Below are 12386 nucleotides of genomic sequence, written 5' to 3' on the forward strand. Positions count from 1 at the left end.
CGAATTGTCAATTCCGGAAGCTGCCCACTGCCAATGCTTGAAATCCATTAGATAGCGCGACTGTATAGCAGCTTGCCCACCAACCGACCCACAAGGTCCCGCACGACACTTCATACCCGTAGAGATTAATTCATCTGCAAGACGAGGCTCAGTCGAGATAAGGCAGATCAGGCTGTGGCGCGGCACGCCAAAAGCCTGTATAAAATTAGTGGGCAACGTTCCGTTAGTGAAAGAGTACAGTATCGGGTATATGATAGCGCGTCGCTCTACTGTACGACAGGCACATGGCAGACGGAAACCTAGCCTGCAACGAAGCTGATGTTGCTGCTGTCATGGAAATGCTGAGGGAAGCTAAAAAGACGCTTGGCGTGGAGGCACATTGTGGGATTCTGTGGAAGTATCCGGGCCATGCCGATGCAAGCTAGATAGACGATGATGATGAACATTGGTTGGTAAGGGACTGCTAGTTGTTGGTTGATAAAATCCAGACACCGACGTTTTGTGCTCTTGCCCTCCGGCCCTGCGTTGCTCCCATTCTGACCATCTCAACAGAGCCGGTTATAACCGGTTCCAATGTCAGCCTACCAGCTGCTTCCCCATGAAAAGGCTAAAAGGGCAGCAACTAGCAGACAAGCTAGTGAACGAATGTCTCTTCATCAAAACAGAGAACGCCTTGCTAGGTGCTGCAAGTACGCGTTCTTCTCGCCACTGACGTCGCTGTAGCTACAGCTGCTGATCGTCTGGATTTCTTTCATTGGGTTGTCTGAGTCGGCTGTGCGGACGTTCAATCAGCTAACCTTAAAGGCTAGTGGATCAGAGATCGCTGTACGATGGTACAGGAAAACGAGAAGTCAGTTCTATCTGTCAGGTGAAGCGAAATAGACATCCAGCGATTTCCATAGAATACAACTGAGTAGTCGCATTACAACATTTCTATCGGAGTAATGATGACTATCATGTACTGCTTGCCTGCGAGCAAGTTAGCTTTGAAAACCATGTACAACACGTTAATTACGGCAGTGATAGTTGTACAACAGCCGGCACTAAAATGCTTCTTCCCGAAGACATAGATATAAACTTGAGATGGCGAAAGAAATGTTTGAATGTGTAAATACTTGAAATGGACAGCGCTGACTTGCCATTATCTTGACGATCTTGTTGTCAGACAGCACAACGCGACCGAGTAAATTACCGAGTGCGACTTCAAATATTGCCTACTCGTCAAAAGCAGCACTGCCTACATTGGTGATAGGTTGGAGGCATCGAAATCAGCAACCTCACGTCACCTCATTCGCAATAGAGCATATTATTATGTTGAGAAGCGGTGGCTGGCCATCTGACTACAGACGCTGTTGGGTTTTGTGCCTACGTTGTTTATCCTAGCATGACTGCGCTTGTGCGCACAATATCTGTATAGCATGTGAACTGTGGTTAGAGGTTGGCGGGAGCACTGATGCTGGCTGGCCGTGCTTTCTGCCTGCACGCCTGGTTGCCTTGTGGCGTACGCACAAATGCTACAGACAGGACTATACCGTTCATCGGAGAACCATCCCCACTGGTCCGCGTTTGGCGTCCGGGCAACGACTGTTAGTGGTCTTAGCACCGCCGTTCGACGAGAGGTTTGTTTTGTGCCGCGCTCAGAATAAAGCGCGAACGTGACCAGCGGCGAAATGAACGGAGGGGCCTGGCCACGGGACAACGAAGGCGGTAACAAGGTCCCGCCACAAGCCGTCAGACGAACAGGCAAGTGGAGGGTTCGCTGGGCCGCCCTTGCTCGTCTGGACTTGACAGCCGTCGGCCACGGTTACCACCGCCATCGCTGATGTCGCTGCCGCAGCCGCCAAACGGTGCTTGCCAACGAAGCTTGCCGCTAAGCGGACATCGGCTGGCCATTGCAGAAGAAGCAGTCGTTGAGGCATTAAAGCAGCTTGCCTATTCTCCCGTTGCTGTGAACGAAGTTTCTCTCCCTCTTTATGGATAGCAGTACCGGCATTCGCTGGCTTCCAACATTCTTACCCTACTCGGCCACGTCTTTGTGAAGAAAGCAGTCTCCTGTGCGTCCACTGGGGTTGGGAAAGAGTAGCTATCCCCCCCCCCTGGCCAATACTGCTGGTGCGCGTACATAGTCATACAGCTTCCTTCTAAGCTGCAGTCTTCCATTCTGTCAAAAGAGGCTGCAAAGGCAGGATCCAGCCGGGTTAAGCAAAAAGGGGTTCGTCTAGCGTCCTTCGAACCTCACCGACAGCCGACTTTACCTCCTGAATCGTGGGATGCCCTTTCAGCACCATTGGCTCTCACGGCAAGTACCAACATTGCAGATGGTGGCTGACTATAGTCGTGGGCATTTACTGCAGCCCTTTTGCCTCCGTCCGTTCCTTTTTCGCAGTCCGTGGTACCCCTAGCATATATACACTCACTCACGACACGCGCACATTCAACGCACTGGCATAGAGCTGCTACGTTTGCCTCGCTAAACTCAGCTACCTACTGCTGCTGTTGTCCCATGTACTTTTTATTACAACGGGTTGGCCGCAGCGATTTATATTGCTGAAAAGCAGGCTGGGCGATCGCAAGGTGGGCAAAACAGTTGAAGTCGCCACTGACACTCACACGCACATCGGACCCTAAACTAGACAACTGCTCAATGGACAGGGGCAGGCGACGGAGGCGGCGTTGCGTCAACAGGCGCCGGCAGACATTTCCAGCAGTCGACCAAAGGGGAAGGCGATTACAACAACAATGAAAAAAGCGAAGGAAGAAGGAAAAGAGAAGGTAAGTCTAAGGCAAGCGAGCTAGCGAAAAGCCAAGGCGATTGTCGTCGCTTTATTTTGACTTGATAGCTTAAAGAAAGGAGTAGCAGGGAAAGAAGCGTGTAAATGGAAGGACAAAATCGTATTGCCATTTCAGGCTGACAGCATGGGAACTAGCTGTTGTAGGCCAGCCAGCTGTAGTAGCAAGCCGACACAGTGGTCGACTTGCTTGCGACAGGCAAAGAAAGGCTTAACCAGAGGTTTAGAGGCTGGAAAAAAGAGGTTTTTAAAAGAAAGAGGCATATTTTGTCGTCAAATAGACTAGGAGGACATTGCATCAACGTATATGCGGATTACCACGGTTGCTGTATAAATAACGTTAGCGAAACGTGTAAAATTTGTCGATAAGTGAATTTACAGCGATATTGCAGTAGAGTTATACACACACTTAAATTATTTATCAATTGAGCAAATTAAGACACCTGGTTAGCATCCATATAGTCTACACGTATATATCATGAATTTAATCGTATGCCTATTTGTAACCACTGCTGTCTTATCCTACGGCAGTATAGGACCATCGCGAACCGGTAACCCGTAAGTTAGTTTCAGTCACATGACATTAAAAGCGAGACTTTATCGATGCCCTAACCAAATCGACATACTTTTGTTACAGCCTTTCCCAATATTAATCCTGCTGACAGCAGATACGCCTTCGCGCACTTTCGACTGGTGGATTTTTTAATAGACTTCGACGGGACGCATGTCGTATGCTCCATTGTTTAGACATACAGACACAACATAACACAAAAAGGCTAAAATAAGCAGATGACATTTTAGTATAATGCCTTTACTCAACATGCAAGACGTATGAAAGCAGCATTTATATTATCTGCAATTTTGTGCATTTTCATGATAAATCAGTAGTCCAGTAAATAGTCCAGTAAATTCTCACATTAGTCGGTTCTAAAATAGAAGTCTGCGGTAACCAGAAGAGGAAGGTTTTTGTCGTCCCAAGCGTATAAAGGTGCTGCAGTTCGAGCGCATAGAGAGCTGCTAGTAATACTATAGTACTAGAGAAGCCGCTTATGCAGCGGTAAGCCAGAGCTGGAGCTTGATGTCCTGACCTTTGCGTATATCCTGCGTTCGGTCGGACATTCCTTTCCGGACAATGACTAGTCAACGAGGTACCTAGATTTTTTTCTGCCATGTCTGTGATACTTAACGGTGCCAGCCGATATATATATATATGTTGTCATCAGTCGTAGCACAATGTTTCTTTTCTGCTTAGCGTAATGGCGCCGTTGGGATGATCCAAGGAACAATTATATGTTATCGACTTCCGTTAGTTGCGAAAAAGCAAGCGCCGAAGGTATGACGATAATCGCTAAATACGATGTTGATCTTGATTATAGTATTTGTCAGGTTGGTAATTTTGTCATATATTTGTATGTTTATCATATTGGTATAGTAGTACTAAGCTGTCTCGAGTATATTGTTCGAGCATTGTGAAATAGGACTACAAAGGATTTCAAATATGTCAGAAGAACGCAAAAAAAGCCTGCAGCACTACAGTGTCGATAGCGTAGTTCGGAGCTTGCTCCCAGATGAACGATAGCAAAGCCTATAGGCTACGCTAGTTCTGATTATTGTAAGTTTATCATTCGAACATCTTGTGCAAACGAATTTTCGTAGTCACTTGAGTTAACGAGTTGCAGAAATCTCGATACGTTTCAGATTTCGACGCTCTCGATGGGCCTGCATTGGCCACAGTTTACGGGTACGCTATAGGAGCGAACTGCACGATCTGGCTCTACCTTCGCTGCGCTCTTCCGTAATTGCCTTGACACTTACAACGTGTATCTAATTTGAATAGCCCTCCTAGCTGTATACGCACATGATGACTGGCCTGCATCATGCAGACCATTCAGGTCCTTAAAGACGTTTCTCCTAAAAGATAAGGTGGTCTGAAAAATTAACGTGTGTACCAAAAAGCTCTCTATTGTCTATAACACATAAAGGGGAAATATACATGCTGTGGCAAGTTCCTCCATCCGTTCGCTGGAGACCCTTTTCTTTTCTTGTCGTCGTCGTTGCTGTTAGATGTACGTCATTAATTATCGTTTCTGGAGTCGTTTGACTAGTGCACGTGTTGCTATAAGCCTGCTCACTACGGCAGCTCATTCGTAGTGGCTGTGTCTCTAAACGACACTGCTTCTCTCCGTCGTGTGTATGTGCATTGTTCGCTATGAGGTGCTCTCTATGCGGTTTATGCTTTCAGTCTTCGTAGGCGAGTTGCGCCTCTAGCTTGGCGACAGCCCGACAGTCTACGAGACTGAGATACAGAACGATATGCAAGAGATGCTGCTACTCAGGAGGCAACGGAGCGGTGCCGGTGGGAACCAAGCCCCAAACGACTATGGTGAAGAGGACGACGAGGACAACACGGAGGTTTAAAGTTGCCACCATGAATGTATGAAGTGATTGTTTGCATAATTAACGTGAAAGCAACGACGGGAAGATGGCTGACGTTTCTCGAGTTGAAGCTGTTCTACTTAGAGCCTAGGAGAGCTGCCCCTTTACGCAGAACAGCAGCGGCGGCGGCAGCAGCAGCAGCAGCAGCAGGTCCATCTCTTGCTGCTCAGTTGTTTCCTTGACTGTCAAATTGAGGGGGTGGCGGCAGGTGGTTGCACGTCTCAATTATAACCATCCGCTTTTCGTCTCAGAGACACACCACAGGGTTCGTTCCTTATAGGCACGTTAATCGTGTATATGGATACGCTTGTATGTCGCATTTCCCGTCAAATTCTGCAAAATACAAGCACCCAAAGGCATATTAAGTTCATCCCGTTTAGATATGTACAGTAGCTAAAAGTAACGATAGCATTACACATGAACACTTCAGACCACGGTAAGCCAGATATCAAAATGGGGGTAACCGAAATAATATAGCACGAGGGTCGACCGTATTAGAAATCGTTTCATGGGCTGCAGTTTGTAGATAGCGAATGGAAACGCCAGAGAGAGTGAGCGTACTACTCGATTTCTAAACCATTCCATATACTACAAGATCTGTTTTCTGTTAGTAATCATATGATAATTTGCCTGGAACGGTCAACGCCAGATACTCTTTTCTAATGCTTTGTTGAAATTGTGCAATTTCTCATAACATATTTAAAATGTGACTAATTTATCACAGCTCTGCTGACAGCGTTCCGTCTCAGAGAAAATATACCGCGAACGGTTTGTGCGTTTGCTCTAGGCTCGCTTGTAGCTTAGCAAACCTGAGCTATTCATGCAAGCGAGCGTGTACACAACTGCAATGATTGCGGTACGGTCCTATATAAGGAGTATAGAACCCGCATGTCGGGCACGAAACGCCACGCGGGGTATATGGCGTAATATGTCTGTGCGAAAAGAACTTTTGATGCGAACAATACGATATGGAGCGTGCAAGCCTGAGATAACCGGACGACAGGACCTCGTTTCAATGAGCCTGACGTCCTAGGATGATTACTTCTGTAGCTAGCTAGCTAGTACGAACATATACTAAGTGCACGCATTATTAGGTTAATCAATAACCCTAACCCTTATAATATTGTTGTCGCCTAGTCGTTCAACTTCCTATCCTGATAGGAAAAGTAGCGTAAGAATAAATGACGGTTATTACACTCCTGATCGACAGATTGTCTAGTTCCTCTAAATATCAAGCGTTTGACAACTCTAAAATACACCGCTTGGCTGATGCTTGGGGCGTACCGGTCAATTTTCAGGCCGGCAATCAAAATGTCCTAAATTTTTCCAGTGAATAAATCAAGCATCTATATCACTTTATTATTATTATCTGTTGCAGCCTATGTTCAGAGAGGTAGCTTTGACGTGCGTACTCCGGTCGGGCAGGGCGTCCACGACCTGTTGGTTATTGTAGCTGGCGTGCCGTCGTTAAACCACTTCAATGTACTAACAAAAACGAGCCAGGGTTGAGAGAAAACCAAGAGTTGGAAAAGACACGCCCGGGGGGGTGACAGCGCTACTTCGGTTTTCAGTCAGTAATATAAAAATCACAAGATTCCTCCACTATACTATCCGGATAGGTGCTTTCAAAAGACAACGTATAAGCTAAACACACAACGGATGGGAAGGCGGGAAACACAAGCGTCTGCTTGAAAACGATAAACCTTGTTTCGCCCAATTAGCAAAAACGACAGGCTTCAATCTACTGCATATTAGGGAATAAGGTAATCAACTTTAAGGAATTAATCTGTAGAGCTTACAAAATTTATCGTATCGCTCGCATTCTGCCTTGCTGGCTCAAGTCGATTTTCGGATAAATTCGCTTTGCCATGTATAGGGCCCGTACCCAACGGCCTGATATTGCATAGCAAAGCCATGACCCGCATGCGCGGTAAGTATAATCTATATAAAGAGAAAATAGTTTGTTGTTTTTTGTGGATCCCTATCGTTAGTTCCAGAATATATACCTGTCTCCGTGATAGCTCAGTGGGTAACGCATTTGCGCAATCTTAGGGACACATTGCACTGTCCCTCGAGCCCGGGCATAGACAGACCTCGTTTCGCGCTGGCAGTCAGCTGTGTGATGGAATGCCTAGCGGCGATACGGGACATACAACTCGAAACATGGAGAATATATACACCTACGAGGCAATCGCGTCATTCTGATGTTGTAAAATTCCTTCTTCTTTGAGAGAGAATGCCCCAGTAACAGCAAAAAAAAAGTGATTCTCTATGCGTTTCCTAACCTACCTCGCTATAGTTACCTAATCTAAAACTAGACTCCATTAAGCTAGTAAAGAGGCGAAATATACCGCTAAGCTTTTCGAATAGTCTTTTTGTTTTTTTTCTCTGTTTCCGACTGAGTTTCTGTATTTCATCCATTCGAACCTTTTTTGCCTTAAATGAATATAAGCAGGTTAAATATAAGCAAAGGGCTCGAACGTCTTTCGGGGTCCGAAGATAAAGCGCCTCCACACCAGGTATTAAGCCGCATAAATTCAATCAATTTAGCTTCAATCGTACCTGTTTCCCTACCAGTAATCGAGTATAGTATCTCAATCTTGTTATAATCCATTACGGTAATCTAAGCATAAAGGAGGTGTCGATATTGCCAGTGTTTAACGATATCGTACATTTCCATCTTATCTTTCGGCTCGTCGCGACTCATGCGTTTGTCTCGAGTAGACAAAAAGCCAAATCACAACAATTATACACTTGAGATCATCAAAAAATAGTTTCCTGTTATAGCCTGCGTCAGATGAAATGTGGACGTGCAGTAGACTAAATTTATTACTATTTTTTATTTATTTAGTACACGTTATTTAACCTTGGCATCAGCTATAATTTAAACATCTATACTGGTAACGGTTCTACAAGCTGCTACACTATAATCCATTGTTTTTTTGTAGCCGTAGTAAAATCATACTGAATTAGAGAAATTAGAAAAAAATCGAATAGAAAGTTAGACTTAATTTTCTGTAAGATTTGCTTTGCTTTCAAAGCAAATCATACCATCCTTACACTGATCGCTCGTCTTAGCACTCTGAGACTGGTTCATCCCTGCTATATTTCTTGCGCTATCAATCAACTTTTTCCTGGAGTCAATAGTAGTTGACCCTTTACATTAGTTCCTATATGCACTCTGCCGGATTGTCAGGTACGGATCGGTCTAATTATTGCCAACAGTTGCCTGGTCTGTCTATGAGGCCACCGAAGATATCCATGCAACTGATAGTACTGCCAGAATTAAGCTTTTAAGTATAGAAGTCAGTTACTGAGTTCGCATTGGACGCGCTATTTAGCCTGAAAACCAGCCTTCATAACTTGAATTGTCTAACTAGAGAGGCAATTTTGTCAACTTGTAACCGCTTCATTAATTTACTAGAATTAGACGACGCTGCGGTAGATCGTATCGCCCGTTCCAGGTACTGCTATTTGTTTTTCCCTATGGGTCTGTAGGCTATACTGTACAGTCATTTTTTTTTGATCATCCTATATAGCTAAGAATAAACTGAGTGCTTCTCAACACGCAACTTCAGCCCTTTTGTACAACCAAGCGTCGCCTGTTCGTGAATGAGGCGTACCCTTCAGGCGTGATTTTGAGAAAATTAACGCCCCATCTTATAGGCATCTCATCTACTTATGCTCCCCCTTTATTTCATCATAAACCATAATGTCTTGTGATTTCTCATCTCGTAGTTAATACTTCGCATGTTCATCCTTCGTCTAAGCCTTTGGAGCATCAACGTGACGAACCTTGCACTAGCTCGTACATTACAGCATATTCCTCTTCGAGAACCTATTCTATAGACTTACACGAAACATCCCCTAATCCAGTTCTTACCTAAGCTATCTTTAAATCTTTAAAAAAATTATCGATCACCAATTATTTGATTTCTGTCCATTGGCCTTGCCTATCCCACCTTTCGCATTTGCTGCTTTGCGCACGAACGACGTTTGGCACCACATAAAGCCTAAGTGTTTTCTGTCAAAAAAGAAGAAGAAGAAGTTTGGGCTTGCGTGTAACACTTTTCGTGTGCAGCCTATGGGCCGCCTTCGACCCTATAAGGCGCACCGCCATGTATTCCGTTGACGTCGGTGTGCGTGCCACGATCGACCTATCTCGAACTTGCTTCTTTCCCACTGACCCGCTGCCCTCGGAGATAGCAGAACAGGGAAGCTCTAACTCTCTAGGTTCAGGTGCTGGAACCGCGCTGTCAGTCCAGGTCGTGGTCGAAGCAAGCGAGAGGTAAGGAGGGAACGTGTCGTTTTGCATTCAAGATGGAGCAAGGTGAACAGAATGCGTCAGCAACAACGGAAGCAACCTGGTTGAGCCGCGTTGCCGCTGCTGCGGTGGGTAGTCGGACGATGCGGAACTGGGCTGTCTTGAGTAAGAACAGGGCCAACTTGCCCAACTCTCAATGGCGGTTGGGGTGGCGAAAACGGAAGCAGCAACAGTGGCGGCTAAAGATATCAATGGATACAAACGGGAGCAACAAGCCTCCGGATATCATCCTTTCCATCGACCCCTCGGCCCGGAAAGGAAAAAAGTGGGCCACTCCTATCGGCTGCTCCCGCTTTACACGGAGATACATCTTCTCCGTTCGACGTGGCGGCGGCAGTGATGGCGACCATTTCGCCTTGCGACTTGCGTTCTTTAAAAGAAGATGAAACGACAAAAAGCGAAGGGTGAGCCGAACGCTCTAGGGGGTTTGCCAGGAGTGGTAGCATCGGCGGTGGCGGCGCTCCTTCGTAAGCCAAGCACTACAAACTTCTGCTGCAGGTGCTATAGCCAATCCAACAAAGCCGCTCTCGCTACCCCGCACGCTGTCTACGGGTCCCCACGGTGTTCGAAACTCCATTATGGAAACTTTTCCATTCCGTTCTATCATGCCCCAATTCGCCCCCCGACGTCTCTTTCTTTTTCTTGGCTAACGCCTCTCCCAGCTTTTTATTCGTCATTCCCATGAGTAGGCCGAACGACTGGTCTGCCAGTCGTTCGGCCTTTTCTTTCCTTCCTCGACCATTCTCTAGCCCTGTTACTACAAGGCGTATCGATCGAACGACGGGCAAGTCTCCTTGCCCCAGTCAAGCAGAATCGTACCCCGACGACTCGGTAAACTACTGTTGAACGGTTCTGCCAGTCGACTCGATTCAAATCAAGCAATTTTATGAGGCAGGGAGAAATATCGGGGTCGGACGACGACCTCTGAAAGAAGCTGTGTTCACCACAGAAAGACAAACAGCAACTACTAGATGTACATAGGCAGTGACAAAGGCAGCTTACGGAAATATGCACAGAGAACAAGGCAATAGTATAAACCGTAATGCCTTCTTTTCCCGACAAAAGCACGCCTCGGTGAGCAATATGTCTAGTACAGTTAGAGGTGGTGACAGTTAGCATTTACACACTTAACGAACGGTCGTAGTTTCACTATAGTAGCGCCTCAGATGGCGTTACGCTCATATCCGTTGGCACGTACAGACATATGGCACATTTGTTCTATACTGCACCTGTTCGCCAGCTGGTCGTTCGCAAGTCGTTTTTCTCGGCACGTTTTCTACTGCCTTCAAGCCGATGATGCAATGACGCAGTGATCCATCTTTGCATCACTTGAAATAGGGCAGAGCCGTCGAATTTTGCTGCATTTGTGCACCTTCGCTCTGCCACAAGCTGAGCGGCCTTGGACCCCCTTGTGGTAATCTTTGAGGCACGGCGACGGCAGTGGGAGTGGGGGACTTCGTGCTCCAGTGGTTCTCCCCATTCGGCCTTCCGCCTCTGGGTCGACTGGGCGGACAGAACTGGCCAGTAAGAGAAAAAAGGAAAGCGGTCGGCAAGCAATGACAGCGGCTACTACAACTGCTACTACTAGCGAAGCCTGTTGAACGAAGCAGAGCGCAACCGAAAGGCTTACCTACGTGTCTTGTGTCACTTAACTAAGCGGAGCTGCCGATTCGAATAGCGAGCATCATTTCGGCTGGGCGCCTACCGAAGCCGCTCCCTCTGTGTGTCCTATTTCTTCCTTCATCAAAGGTCAGTCGTCGTTTGGCATTCGTTTTTTTCGACATGATGGTTGTCGCCGCTGATGCTTAGATACGACAAGTGCAGCAGCAGCCACCGTTCGTCTGCTATGCTGTTCTGCTTTGTTGCTGCAATCCTGGCCTGTTCTTGGCTTGGTAACTTCTGGCCTGTTGCTTTCATCAGACATTACCACCAGTGCCGTCGTGATCGTCGCCTGCTTCATTCCCTACATAGAAACAGAACACAATTCGCCAGCGGTCGAACCATGGCCCAGATCAATGGCAAGCTAGCCAGCGAGTTGGACCTAGCGTTTTCCGTCATGTTGCCAGCTCGTTTTCTTGTCCCTCACTCAGCATAGTCGTCTTCGACACCAGCACCGTTTTGTCTTTCCGGCGGACGAAACGGCAACTGTGAAGGCATAGATGCGGTTGGTTTGTGCCAACTGAACGGTGTACTATATTCGCCTAGATGTACATTTCGTCCCTGCAACAGCTACAAGCAATCGAAAAAGTTCATGGGCAATTGGGCTCTGAGCTTCGTGTGTATATCAAGGTATTTCCTATGGAAAGAAATCGTTCAGGCAGAGCAATGCTGACTACAAGAAGAAGTAACATAACACGCCTACGTACAAGGTAACGAGATTTGCTAAGCATGTGTCCCTTCCCAGATATTTTCTTGCTGCTAATCATGCAGACGGGGCTGGAGGGACGTCGTCGACGATGTCGAAGGGCGCTGCAAAATCCACCAGTTGCTGCGGGCGAAATATCGGGAGGTCGGCGGGAAGCATTTGCCTTGACCCTTGGTGTGCTATAATCCATCGAAGTGTGTGCATGTCTGCATATCTAATGCATGCACTTGTGCATCTAATATTCGGTATGTTCCGATCTTTTTCTAGCCACTTTCTTCTTAATCTAGAACTGCAGTTATACGAGGTCTTGACAGCGGAATGCATGAAATTAGTTGACTTCCTTTTGTTGTTGCTGGTGGAGCTGCCCTTTTACAGTATCATGCTTCCTTTTTCGGCCTAACGGTGATTTGCCCAACCTGCCGCGGCTGCGTTCTTTATATGTATGTATATATATGTATATGTATGTATATAT

At 46.5% G+C, this 12386-nt stretch overlaps 1 protein-coding gene across 1 annotated transcript in view; it reads left to right on the forward strand.

The window, feature by feature from the left end:
* Positions 1-11754: 11754 nt before the first annotated feature.
* LOC111266445 (cell adhesion molecule Dscam1) overlaps positions 11755-12386 on the forward strand; it is a 90584-nt gene continuing 89952 nt past the window's right edge. Inside the window, exons 1-2 of the mRNA XM_086970917.1 lie at positions 11755-11838; positions 11980-12088. Coding sequence (XP_086827043.1) covers positions 11755-11838; positions 11980-12088 — 193 coding nt within the window. The remainder of the gene's footprint in view (positions 11839-11979; positions 12089-12386) is intronic.

Source organism: Varroa jacobsoni, unplaced genomic scaffold (genome assembly GCF_002532875.2).
Source record: "Varroa jacobsoni isolate VJ856 unplaced genomic scaffold, vjacob_1.0 scaffold_115, whole genome shotgun sequence".
Classification (NCBI taxonomy): Eukaryota; Metazoa; Arthropoda; class Arachnida; order Mesostigmata; family Varroidae; genus Varroa; species Varroa jacobsoni.